Source organism: Physella acuta, unplaced genomic scaffold, assembly GCF_028476545.2.
Source record: "Physella acuta isolate Inbredline_101_S28 unplaced genomic scaffold, ASM2847654v3 ptg000689l, whole genome shotgun sequence".
Lineage (NCBI taxonomy): Eukaryota > Metazoa > Mollusca > Gastropoda > Physidae > Physella > Physella acuta.
Genome location: NW_026732208.1, coordinates 235,485 through 249,337, shown reverse-complemented (window position 1 = coordinate 249,337; position 13,853 = coordinate 235,485). Strand labels below are relative to the sequence as shown.

The 13,853-nt window shown below is 43.7% G+C and overlaps 1 protein-coding gene across 1 annotated transcript in view; it reads right to left on the bottom strand.

Annotated features, from left to right (window-relative positions):
* Positions 1-798: 798 nt before the first annotated feature.
* The window catches only part of LOC131949326 (uncharacterized), a 48,414-nt gene continuing 35,359 nt past the window's right edge, over positions 799-13,853 (bottom strand). The window contains exons 3-12 of the mRNA XM_059311165.1: positions 10,459-10,621; positions 9,974-10,061; positions 9,338-9,502; positions 8,003-8,219; positions 7,753-7,890; positions 7,147-7,385; positions 5,469-6,682; positions 5,014-5,257; positions 4,720-4,831; positions 799-4,489 (exon numbers count right to left, since the gene is read on the bottom strand). Coding sequence (XP_059167148.1) covers positions 1,629-4,489; positions 4,720-4,831; positions 5,014-5,257; positions 5,469-6,682; positions 7,147-7,385; positions 7,753-7,890; positions 8,003-8,219; positions 9,338-9,502; positions 9,974-10,061; positions 10,459-10,621 — 5,441 coding nt within the window. The 3' untranslated portion in view covers positions 799-1,628. The remainder of the gene's footprint in view (positions 4,490-4,719; positions 4,832-5,013; positions 5,258-5,468; positions 6,683-7,146; positions 7,386-7,752; positions 7,891-8,002; positions 8,220-9,337; positions 9,503-9,973; positions 10,062-10,458; positions 10,622-13,853) is intronic.

Genomic DNA, 13,853 nt, shown 5'->3' with positions numbered 1-13,853 from the left:
AAAACGTGCTTAGTGAGAGAAATTTTTTTTCATCCATACAATCATATCAAGGTAAACTTTAAAAAATACTTTTCCACACAATGTGTGTATCTACTAAATTTGTGTATGTATTTTAAAAAACATTGACATTACACTATCTATATTTGAATGTCAGTTGATAGTTGTGTAAATACACTTAGTTTTGTGTTTAAAATGTTTACTGTATAAAAGTGGGATGTTAAAAAAGTTTGAAGAATTATTGAAATATCATTGAAAACAAGTAATGTATATGCACCAGATTTCATCTTTATCAAAGGATGTATTTAGTGGGCTGTGTGATAAACTTGGCATCAGTTTACACAAAGTCAGAGTTAGCAGTTGACACATAAGACAAAAGTTGCATACCAAATAAAAGCCCAGTTTGTGCCCAAAGTAAAGTGGTGAGTAGAAATCAGCAGTTATCAGCAGTCTTATCAGCAGTTCATCAGTACAGTTGCATAGGTAAACAAAAATAAAACAAATAAAATTGTGATAGTAACATCATAAAGCAGTAGTCACACTTGTAACATTATTATAAGCAGTAGTTACACTTGTAACATTATTATAAGCAGTTTTCACACAAGTAACATAAAGCAGTTTTCACACAAGTAACAGAAAACATGTCAGCAGCTAGAACTCTCAAATGTGAGAAATAGAGATGGGAAGTACAACACAATTAACTGTTATCAGCAGGATGGTAGAGTACTATATAATCAACTGTTATAAGAAGGATGGCAGAATCAGCAGGATGGTAGAGTACAATATAATCAACTGGTATCAGCAGGATGGTAGAGTGCAATCAACTGTTATTAGCATGATGGTAGAATCAGCAGGATGGTAAAGTACAATATAATCAATTGTTATCAGCAGGATGGTAGAATCAGCAGGATGTAACACTAACAAGTACACAACAAATGTTCCTCTGGCCAAGCCTCAACATACAGTGTAACACCCAAGTCACAACAAAAGTGAATCTCTTGAGCTGTTTTCTATCCACTCCTTGAGGGCATTTTTTTTCTGATTTACATGCTAGTTAAAACATGGAGTCATTTAAAAATATTGTACAAAATCATAATCTTAATGATAACATACTTGTTATAATATATTTATGATAAATACTTGTGTATGTGCCTATGTTATGTGTAAAAGACAGTGAAAATTTATGTTAGTTACATACTAAATATGATTCATTATACATTGTATTGCATATACGTGAAACGGATTCCTTGGAAAAAATGGATTTCACTGATTGTATTTAAAGATAATTAAACAAAATTTAATGTGAGCACAGCATTGGATAGTTCCAAATATGATGGCTCCATGTTTTTATTAAGCCACTCTGTTGTCTGATCTCTAAGCCTGGCTAGCAGACAGGTTGAAGGAATTTCACTGGTGGAATGTCTCAAGAATGCTAACACTGCTTATGTTAAATGGATTCAAAAAGATATTAAAAATATCACAAAATAAAGATATAAAATATTCTAATAATGTTTTAAATCACAAATATTTGAAAAATGTTGGATAGTACTTCTCCACAAGTTAAATAAATATTATATAAATAAATTATCAAAGAAAAATGGATTGCATTGTTGAAGAATATAAGGTAAATTTTATCCTAGGGCCTGGTGCTGGGCGTGTTTGAGTTTGTGGGGTGCCATCTGGGATGGCCCAAGCACGGCATGGTTACACCCAGGGTGGGTACAGTGGTAGTGGGTCTGCTTGCGGAAGTATGAGCAGGATGCTATCTGGCAGTCAGCTGTGCCGGCGTACTTGGTGAAGCCATTGCTGCTGATGTTGTCCAGTTTGGTGTGGTACTTGCGATGGGCAGGTACCTTGCTGGAGTCAGCGCAGGAGTAGGGGCACTTCAGGCAGTGGAAGTGGGAGGCTTTAGCATCAAACTCACAGTCAGCCCGCTCACAGCTGACTGATGCTCTGAACTGTTGGAACTCCCCGCCCATCAGCGTGTCCAGGCGCTCATGGCGGATGCGGTGCTGCATGATGCGCGACTTGTCACTGAAACCGTAACCACAGTCAGCGCGCAGACAGTGAAAGTGCGTTACAGTCTGTCTGTAGGCACACCTCACATGTCCGCAGTCCTCGCCGCACCGCACCCGCTTGTATCCGGCAGGGAGATCCGCATCTGTTTTAGTGCCGTGGCCAGTCTTCCTGACTTTTGGAGCTTTGGGAATGACTAATGCGTCGGTGTTGATGAAACCTTCATTTTTGGTGTAGGTGCGTTTCCGCTCAGATTTCCTGGATAAAGACGAGCACAGGGTTAAGCTTGATGAAGAGACATTTAATGATGATTCTGCACTACTGTCCAGACTGTCGTCAATGATCAATGACGGAGAGTCGAGGTACTCATCCCGCTGGGAGTCACGGCTGTTGTGGGAGTGACTGAAGTCATCCAGGCCGTCACTCTCCTCATCCATCTCTGACAGCTTAGCTCTCAGGCTGACAGGTGAGCTGGAGGGGCTGGGTTTGTTAGGGGTCATCATAAGGGGGTCAGTCTTGTAGGGGGTCATCATAAGGGGGTCAGTCTTGTAGGGGGTCATCATCAGACCCGGAGGTGTACTAGGGGGCTCAGTCTTGTTGGGGGTTGTGTTCCCACTGTTGACAATACTGGGGGGTGTATGAGACTTGGTCACCATGCTGGTAAATAAAGATGGCTGAAGATTGAGGGACAGGTTCACTGCCCTCTCTTCAGTGTCTTCCTCTTCAGATGCCTGCTCCTCTTTCTTCTCAGAGGACACAGATAGATCCACCGGCATGAGCTGGTCAGACTTGTCCAGTGGAGCCAGGTCAGACTTGTCCAGTGGAGCCAGATCAGACTTGTCCAGTGGAGCCAGGTCAGACTTGTGAAACTTGAAGCCATGTTTCCCAATGTGTGCTCGCAGCCTGGCTGGGTCTGAGAAGGCCTGGTTACAGTCCAGACAGTGGTAGTGGTCTTTCTTCTTCAGCTTACAGAAGGGCCGCCCGCAGTTCAGCTCCACAGAGTAGTGCATCTGTTTCTTTAAGCTCGGCCAGTTCAGCTCAGAGCTCACGCCCTGCTGCTGCATCTGCTGGAGAAGGACTGTCAGCCTCGGTGAGTGGCCTTGACCTGCCCTTGGTGCAGGACCTTGACCTCTCTTTGTTGACTGACCTTGACCTGTGCCTGGTGTTGAGGTCGGGGCCTTGCTGGGTGTGCTGGCACTGGGAGGGGAGATCAGCTGGAGTACATTGGGGGACACGAGTTGACCTTGATGAAGGAAGTGACCTTGGGGAGTTGTGAAGAGCTGCGTGGCGGGGAGGTTGGCCAGGCCCTGGTGAGACAGCTGGCCCACAGGTATGAGGCCTGCCAGCAGGCTGGTCTGGATGCCTGGTGTGCTGCTCTGTGTGATGACAGGGATGTGGGTGCCCATTAAGTTAGGCGGGAGGGCTAAACACACCCCACCACTTGTAAACAGGGAGGCTCCACCGTTTGGTGGCAAATTTTGTGCTAGGGAGACAAGCTTGGGGGAGTTGGTCAGGGGCTGCGAGAAGTGGGACAAGACTTGGTTACCTATCTCCCCTAGCTGGGATTTGGTCAGGGACTGCGACAACTGTGACAGGACTTTGCTGTTTAACTCCCCTAATTGGGGGGTGGTCAGGGGTTGTGAGAAGTGGGACAGGACTGCGCCACTTCTCTCCCCCAGAGGCTGGGAGCTTGTGGCCACAGGTGTGAGCTTGTAGTGTGATGGGCCAGACAAAGGGAAAAAAGTGCCGGCTGACTTGACAGTTTTGTTGTTGGGGCTGGTGATGATGGGGGTGATGATGTTGGGGCTGGTGATGGGGGTGGTAGCTGAGGACATGACTAAAGGAGATGCTGGGCTGGTGTGGGACACGGAGGCGTTGACCGCTGGGGCAATGGGGATGTACTGAGACGTGATGACCTTGTTTTGTAGAGCAGACGTGGCATTGACTGTACGAGTGACTGGCGTGGATAGTACAGCAGACGTGACAGTCGGGTGTTTCTTGTTGTGCTGGGCCATGGTGCTGTAGCGCACAAACGAGTAGTCGCACCTGGACCTGGTGCAGTGGAAGTGGCGGTTGATTTTGTTGTTGTGGCACACGGGCCTGCGGCAGTTGACCATCCGCTCGTAGAACTCAAACCCGTCAAGGATGGTGACGTTGTTGTGAAATTCTTTAGCGTGAACATTGAGCACGTCCAGCATGTCTGTGGCCATGTGGCAGAACTTGCGGCCGCAGTGGTAGTGGTCCTTGTGTTTGAACACACATTCCTCATCAGGGCAGGTCTCAGGGACGACAAATTTTTTGAAGCCGTTAATGATTTTGCTGTTTTCATCACACAGGTTGTGCATGAAGGCTATAGTAGAGTCTGTGATCTCCCTCTCTGTCAGGTGAACTTTGGGTACCTTGGGCAGGTCGTATTTGGGGTATTTTGGTGGACGACCTCTGCGCTTCTGTAATGGGTCAAGGTCTAATTTGGAACCTGTCAGAGCAAAAGAAAAACAATAATATGGAGAGTTTGGAGAAAAAAAAGGCAGCAACTTTTATATGTAAACCCAAGTAGAGCTAAATGTAAACTTTGAAAACTGCATACAATAAAAATGAACTAATTCTCCCTATCCATATCATAAAATTTCAGCAAAAATAACCTGGTTAAGCTGTATATGTAAACATGGACTAAGTATAGAAAAAGCGCTATAGTAAATAACTTGCCTAAATTACCTCGACCTTTGCCTACAGCAGCTGTGGTATAGTCATGTATCCTGTAGTGTTCCAATCTGGCAAAGGTTGGGGCAGAGCCGGAGATTACCTGGCAACAATTGGTCTGTGGAAAGGTGACCAGAATTTTTAAAAATTTGTGCTTTATTTTTAAACAAAAGACAATGACAAGACATAGATTTGAAAGTTTTCTTGTGTCAATGAGCAGTAACAAGAATAGCTGTACAACACATGACTAAAACATAGATTTGAATGTTCTCGTGTAATGAGTATAGCTGTAGAACATACCCAGTTACAGTGGTAGTGACTCTCTTTCCTGCTGTAGGGACAGTCAGGCAGGGTGCAGCCTATATCTGGCCCAAAGTGGCAGTACACTAAAGGTGTGATGCAGTCTTGGATGTCATGGAGCCGCGCGTGGCCCCTCACTCCATCTTTTGATTTAAATATGACCTGACACCCCTCAATGCGACAATGGTAATGATCTTTGTAAAGACAGACACAGCGAGAGTAGCAGGCGTCATTAGCTGTGTACCTGCAGACAGAACAAGACCAATCTTTTGTCTTTCAAATATAGGAGAACTCTTATGGTATAAGAAATAACAAGTAAATGGGATTAAAAAATACAATATTTAAGGCTTGAAAAATTAAAAAAATTCTATCTAACTCTATCTTTTACACAAGTCTTCTATATATAAGTTCACTTGAAAAAATATTTTGTGATTCAATGTTCTGTAAAGGTTTACCTAATTAAGTATTTTTTCCAAGATTCATCTCGCTCTCTTTTCTCAGGTGTAGGACGGTTGGGCAGTGCCACGCCCACAACCTTGCCTTGGGACATAAATGCTTGAGGGCTTGTTGACATGTGGGGTGGGGCAGCCAGTAAATCCAGACTGGCTGCGGCAGTCTGGGGTGGGGGGGCCTGTCTTATGGCTGGAGCTGATTCCAGGCCCAGGGCAGGCACCTCTACTTTCACTGCCCCCTGGGGAAGTGTGGGGTCAAGTACTTGTACTTCATCCTTCACTCCCTCCAGGGGAAGTACAGAGAGGTTGAGAGAAGTGTTCAGCTGGTCGCCCTCCAGAGATGCATTCACTAGGGTTGGCTCTTCCACTTGCCCATAGTCTTTGTCGTCGTCATCATCATCGTCATCCTCATCATCCATCCAGCTATCCTCAAAACTTTGCTGGGAGATCTCTCTATCCTGCTCTGGTATTGAACCTGCTCCATCCTGCTCCTCTACTGAAACTCCTCTGTCCTGCTCAGGTATAGAACCTACATCTATTCCCTCTCCAGTGCTCTTCAAGCTAACTTTGTTTTTCATGGACAAGTCCTCTGGTTCTAGTTTTATGCAGCCATCTCCGCTGTAGCCACTGGTCAGTGGAGCCTCCGGGGTGGGGATCACAGGTAACTGTGTCACAGGATCATTAGAGGCTTTCTCCAGTGTTTGGCTTCTGCGATTGGTTAAATTCAAAGCCTCGTCTTTCAAGTCTGATTGGCAGGAGAGGTTGAGTGGCATGCTCTGAAGGTCAGGGTTAAGTGGCATGGTCTGAAGGTCAAGGCCAAGCTTTGGTGAACCACTGTGGGTAGGATTTTCAGCAACTTCTGCAAGTGGGGTTTTTTGTTGACTTGCAATGGCAGGGGTTTTAATGGGAGGTTTCTGGTGAATTTTGATGGGAGAATTCTGAAGATTAGTATTAGGAGGGGTTAGGTGGGGTATAATTGGTGGATTCTGGGGTGTTATAATGGAAGGGGTTAAGTGGGGTATAGGTGGATTCTGGGGTGTTATAATGGAAGGGGTCAAGTGGGGTATAGGTGGATTCTGGGGTGTTATAATGGAAGGGGTCAAGTGGGGTATAGGTGGATTCTGGGGTGTTATAATGGAAGGGGTCAAGTGGGGTATAATTGCAGGATTTTGGGGAGTTATAATGGGAGGATTCAGCTGAGCTGTGATGGTAGGATTCTGTGGAATAAACAGAGACATTTTACTGCTGGATGTTAGAGCAAGAAACAATATTAAAAGTTGGAAACATCAGGGTTGGTGGTGGCCACTACTGGTGTCTGAATAGTTGTCCCCCTTCTAGAGAACATTGATTAGCTATTATAAGAGAATAATTGGTGAAGACAGTTAACAAAGTACTAATGATATACAGCAATTTATGTAATTTAATTAATTAATTTCAAATTTAAAGTGTAAAAGATTAATTTGGATGTATAAATTTATAACATGCTAATGACAACTTATCAAATTTAATTAACTAATATAAAACTATACAATGTAAAATATTTGAATAGGTGTCTGAATTTACAAAATGTTGATTAAAATCGATTGATCAGATTGAATTAAGTAATTACAAAAAAAAAATGACACAATGTAATAGATGAAATGCATGAATTTATAAACCAGGTGAAGAAGAAAAAATGTACCTGTGCTGTAGGTGCTACAGAGGTGTTGCTGAGAGAACTCACAGGTAGGTTGACAGGTGCTGGCACCAGCAGGGGTGGCTCATCAGGGCTGGAAGACTCCACTTTCACGCTGGATGCGGGGGCACCATGTTTCTGCTGGAGGTGGCGGAAACTGCGGTAGGCGTGTTCAAACTCACGTCTTTCATGTTTCCTCTTGTGGGAATACAGCTGGGCGGTGGAGTGTAGGACATACTGACAGCCTGACAAATACAAGTGTCAAGTTAGTTGGGTGGTGTAGGACATACTGACAGCCTGACAAACACAAGTGTCAAGTTAGTTGGGTGGTGTAGGACATACTGACAGCCTGACAAACACAAGTGTCAAGTTAGTTGGGTGGTGTAGGACATACTGACAGCCTGACAAGCAAAAATGTCAAGTTAGATGGGTGGTGTGGGACATACTGACAGCCTGACAAACACAAGTGTCAAGTTAGTTGGGTGGTGTAGGACATACTGACAAACACAAGTGTCAAGTTAGTTGGGTGGTGTAGGACATACTGACAAACAAAAGTGTCAAGTAATTTGCCCACCTGTAGCTAGCCCAAGCCCACAAAACGTCAAGACTCACCTGGTCTAATACAATGAATGTGATTGCTATTCTTGGAGTAACGGCAGCCAGAGAAAGGACAGAGCTCGTACTTCATGAACTTCTTGAAGCCATCCCGGCTCAAAACTTCATCTTTCTGATGGTAACTTTTATGTTTTTCTGAAACAAAAATTCAATGAGGTTTAAATTTTTTCCTCCATTATTTAAAAAAACAACAACATGTAACCCTGCTGTATCCCTGAGTGAGCCCATAAGAGAAATACAAGTGTACCCATGTCTGCCTTGTTCTTGAAGTTAAAATTGCAGTGTGGCCTGCGACAGTGGAAGTGTGTTGTTCTCTGTCCGTAGAAGGCGCAGGAGGTGGTGCCACAGTCCTCTGTAGCACGGAACCTCTGGAAACCTTCCTGGATGATGGCTGAGTCTTTTCTGTGGAAGTTGGCATGCATCTGGACATCAGAGGTGCTGACATAGACTTTATCACAGCCTCTCTGTGGATACAGGATGGGCAGCTCTTATACACACTGGTCAACAAATGCTTACATAGACACCTGGAGTGCTGATATGGTCAATTATTTAGTGTCAAATTGGACAAGAAGACTTTTTTCCCAGCAGACACAGTAGAGCAGCCTGCATGAACACAGTGAAAATGCCCCTACCTGCACACAGTGAAAATGCCCCTACCTGCACACAGTGAAAACGCCCCTACCTGCACACAGTGAAAATGCCCCTACCTGCACACAGTGAAAATGCCCCTACCTTAACACAGTGAAAATGCCCCTACCTGCACACAGTGAAAATGCCCCTACCTGCACACAGTGAAAATGCCCCTACCTGCACACAGTGAAAATGCCCCTACCTGCACACAGTGAAAATGCCCCTACCTGCACACAGTGAAAATGCCCCTACCTGCACACAGTGAAAATGCCCCTAACTGAACACAGTGAAAATGCCCCTACCTTAACACAGTGAAAATGACCCTACCTGCACACAGTGAAAATGCCCCTACCTGCACACAGTGAAAATGCCCCTACCTTAACACAGTGAAAATGCCCCTACCTGCACGCAGTGAAAATGCCCCTACCTGCACACAGTGAAAATGCCCCTACCTGCACACAGTGAAAATGCCCCTACCTGCACACAGTGAAAATGCCCCTACCTGCACGCAGTGAAAATGCCCCTACCTGCACACAGTGAAAATGCCCCTACCTGCACACAGTGAAAATGCCCCTACCTGCGCACAGTGAAAATGCCCCTACCTGCACGCAGTGAAAATGACCCTACCTGCACACAGTGAAAATGCCCATACCTGCACACAGTGAAAATGCCCCTACCAGCACACAGTGAAAATGCCCCTACCTGCACACAGTGATAATGCCCCTACCTGCACACAGTGAAAATGCCCCTACCTGCGCACAGTGAAAATGCGCCTACCTGCACGCAGTGAAAATGACCCTACCTGCACACAGTGATAATGCCCCTACCTGCACACAGTGAAAATGCCCCTACCTGCACGCAGTGAAAATGCCCCTACCTGCACACAGTGAAAATGTCCCTACCTGCACACAGTGATAATGCCCCTACCTGCACACAGTGAAAATGCCCCTACCTGCACACAGTGATAATGTGTCTGTCGCCCATTATGGCTACACGTGTCATATTTCTTGCTGCAGTCATCCATGGGGCTGTAGCGCATGAAGCCATGTTGTAGAGAGTCCTGGCGCTTCTTGTGCCACTTGTAATGGCGGACCATCTCTTCTTTCCTGATGAAAACCTGAAGGATTCATTAACATCGTTAATTCCTCGTTAGGACTTCATTGATGTCAGTGATACAACAGTCCATGCAATGGTCTATGTCAGTGACAGTAAATGCAATGGTCTATGTCAGTGACAGTCCATGCAATGGTCTATGTCAGTCCATGCAATGGTCTATGTCAGTGACAGTCCATGCAATGCTCTATGTCGATGACTTACCTTCTGTGGACAGTCCATGCAATGGTCTATGTCAGTGACAGTCCATGCAATGGTCTATGTCAGTGACTTACCTTCTGTGGACAGTCCATGCAATGGTCTATGTCAGAGACTTACCTTCTGTGGACAGTCCATGCAATGGTCTATGTCAGTGACAGTCCATGCAATGGTCTATGTCAGTGACTTACCTTCTGTGGACAGTCCATGCAATGGTCTATGTCAGTGACTTACCTTCTGTGGACAGTCCATGCAATGGTCTATGTCAGTGACTTACCTTCTGTGGACAGTCCATGCAATGATAATGGTCTCTGTAGCCAAGATCTTGACAAAGTTTACCTCCACAGTCAATGCCATTTCCATATCTAGATACACATAATATACATTTAACATACACATAAAATTAAAAAATAAAAAAAAATTGCAGATTTTAATTTATCAATCATTATTGGTTTTAAATCTCATTGTATAATGAGAAAAAAAAACATCTGAAAATGAAATCCCAGAGAATTTTATCAATTATTTTTAGATATCCCATGTGCCTTGTGTAGTTATAACTCAGTGAAAAAAAAGATGGAAATCATTTGTGTAAGAACCTTGAGAAAATTGGAACTAGTTAGTGTATCTGTAACTGTGTCATAACTCTACACCTGAGTGTATGCTACCATGGCCAGGTAGAGAAGCAATACACAGAGGCAGATCATAAAAAATGTTTTAATGGTTTTATTATGGATGATTGAAACAGCTAGAGGAAAGAATTACCTTCTGATGTAGTTGTTGAAATCTGAAGAACTGAAAACTTTTTGATGGTAAGATTTCTTGGTCTTGCCATACTTTGAGGTCCACAGAGATTTCTTGAGCTTGGCCTGTGGGGGTGGGGCCACTGATGTGTCATCTGCCTCAGACTTCTCACCTGCTGTGTCTGCTGAAACCAGAATGGCAGTCACACTTCAGTACAAGACAATGGTGTCTGGAGTTTATCAAACTTCAGTACAAGACAATGGTGTCTGGAGTTTATGACACTTCAGTACAATATAATGGTGTTTAGAGTTTATCACACTTCAGTACAATACAATGGTGTCTAGAGTTTATCACCCTTCAGTACAATACAATGGTGTCTAGAGTTTATCACACTTCAGTACAATACAATGGTGTGGAGTTTATCATACTTCAGTACAATACAATGGTGTCTGGAGTTTATCAAACTTCAGTACAATACAATGGTGTCTGGAGTTTATCAAACTTCAGTACAATACAATGGTGTCTGTATCACACTTCAGTACAATACAATGGTGTCTGTATCACACTTCAGTACAATACAATGGTGTCTGTATCACACTTCAGTACAATACAATGATGTCTAGAGTTTATCACACTTCAGTACAATACAATGGTGTCTGGAGTTTATCACCCTTCAGTACAATACAATGGTGTCTGTATCACACTTCAGTACAATACAATGGTGTCTGTATCAAACTTCAGTACAATACAATGGTGTCTGTATCACACTTCAGTACATTACAATGGTGTCTAGAGTTTATCACACTTCAGTACAATACAATGGTGTCTGGAGTTTATCACCCTTCAGTACAATACAATGGTGTCTGGAGTTTATCACACTTCAGTACAATACAATGGTGTCTGTATCACACTTCAGTACAATACAATGGTGTCTAGAGTTTATCACACTTCAGTACAATACAATCTATTGAAAATGTTATAACATAATGATGTTAACATTACTAACGTACAAACTAATATTGATAATAAACATGTTTTGTTATTATTGTTATATCCTCATATTGTTGACAATAAATGTAATACTCTAATGTTGACATTAAATGTAATACTCTAATGTTGACATTAAAATGTAATACTCTAATGTTGACATTAAATGTAATACTCTAATGTTGATATTAAAATGTAATACTCTAATGTTGACATTAAAATGTTATACTATAATGTTGACATTAAAATGTCATATTCTAATGTTGACATTAAATGTCATATTCCAATGTAGACTTTAAATGTCATATTCCAGAGTTGACATTAAAATGTCATATTCCAATGTCGACATTAAAATATCATGGTCTAATGTTGACATTAAATTGTCATATTCTAATAATGACATTAAATGTCATATTCTAATGCTGACAATACATTGTCATATACTAATGTTCACATTATAAATGTCATATACTAATGTTCACATAAAAATGTCATATCCTAATGTAGACATGAACTAGTCATATCCCAATGCAGACATCAAACATGTTTTGCTACTAATGTCACAGCCTAATGTTGTTGACGTCACCCTAATGATACTGACAATGAAAATGTCTTATCCATAACATTGTTGACATTAAACAAGGTTTTATTTTCTATTTCCACATTTACTGAGGAATGTGGCCTACATTCCTAGATCAAGGAAGTTTTTAAAAAACCATTAGATGTATTTCTATATGGTTAGACCTATTAATATCCTTTTTATTTCTTGGGTGAACACACCACTATATAAATCAAAGGAGTTAGCTGTACAGGACACAGAAACACTAGATATAGGAGAAAACTTGAGATATAAAGGCTGGAGGTATAAGGTGAAGTTGCTTGTTGGTGGCTATATTTGGGAAGGGGGTGTTGGAGGTGGGGGTGTTGGTGGCTATATTTGGGAAGGGGGTGTTGGAGGTGGGAGTGTGAGCTGGTGATATTGGGGAGGGGGTGTTGGAGGTGGGGGTGTGAGAAGGTGACAACATTTGGGAAGGGGGTGTTGGAGGTGGGAGTGTGAGCTGGTGATATTGGGGAGGGGGTGTTGGAGGTGGGGGTGTGAGAAGGTGACAACATTTGGGAAGGGGGTGTTGGAGGTGGGAGTGTGAGCTGGTGATATTGGGGAGGGGGTGTTGGAGGTGGGGGTGTGAGAAGGTGACAACATTTGGGAAGGGGGTGTTGGAGGTGGGAGTGTGAGCTGGTGATATTGGGGAGGGGGTGTTGGAGGTGGGGGTGTGAGAAGGTGACAACATTTGGGAAGGGGGTGTTGGAGGTGGGAGTGTGAGCTGGTGATATTGGGGAGGGGGTGTTGGAGGTGGGGGTGTGAGAAGGTGACAACATTTTGGAAGGGGGTGTTGGAGGTGGGAGTGTGAGCTGGTGATATTGGGGAGGGGGTGTTGGAGGTGGGGGTGTGAGAAGGTGACAACATTTGGGAAGGGGGTGTTGGAGGTGGGAGTGTGAGCTGGTGATATTGGGGAGGGGGTGTTGGAGGTGGGGGTGTGAGAAGGTGACAACATTTGGGAAGGGGGTGTTGGAGGTGGGAGTGTGAGCTGGTGATATTGGGGAGGGGGTGTTGGAGGTGGGGGTGTGAGAAGGTGACAACATTTGGGAAGGGGGTGTTGGAGGTGGGAGTGTGAGCTGGTGATATTGGGGAGGGGGTGTTGGAGGTGGGGGTGTGAGAAGGTGACAACATTTGGGGAGGGGTTGTTGGAGGTGGGAGTGTGAGCTGGTGATATTGGGGAGGGGGTGTTGGAGGTGGGAGTGTGAGAAGGTGATATTGGGGAGGGGGTGTTGGAGGTGGGGGTGTGAGAAGGTGACAACATTTGGGGAGGGGTTGTTGGAGGTGGGAGTGAGAGCTGGTGATATTGGGGAGGGGGTGTTGGAGGTGGGGATGTGAGATGGTGACAACATTTGGGGAGGGTTGGAGGTGGGGGTGTGAGATGGTGACATTGGGGAGGGGATGTTGGAGGTGGGGGTGTGAGGTGTGACAAGAGAAAAAAGAGGGTGGCAGCTCTAAGAAATGTATTAGAACTGGCTTTGTAACACAATATAGTAACAAGGTTACATTTCTGTACCAGCTAGCTATATCAACTAGGTTTGTAACACAATATAGTAATAAGGTTACATTTCTGTACCCGCTAACTATATCAACTAGGTTTGTAACACAATATAGTAATAAGGTTACATTTCTGTACCCGCTAACTTTATCAACTAAGGTTAAAACGATGAGTGAGAAATGTATTACTTGAAGAGTGTGAAACTAAAAAACTAATCAATAAATAAAACAGTGGCAGATCATGTTTCACAGCATAAAGAACACAATGATCCACTATACTGAAATATGATACGGCTGGATTGTTAAGCATTAAAACTTCTCTAAACATAGACAGCTA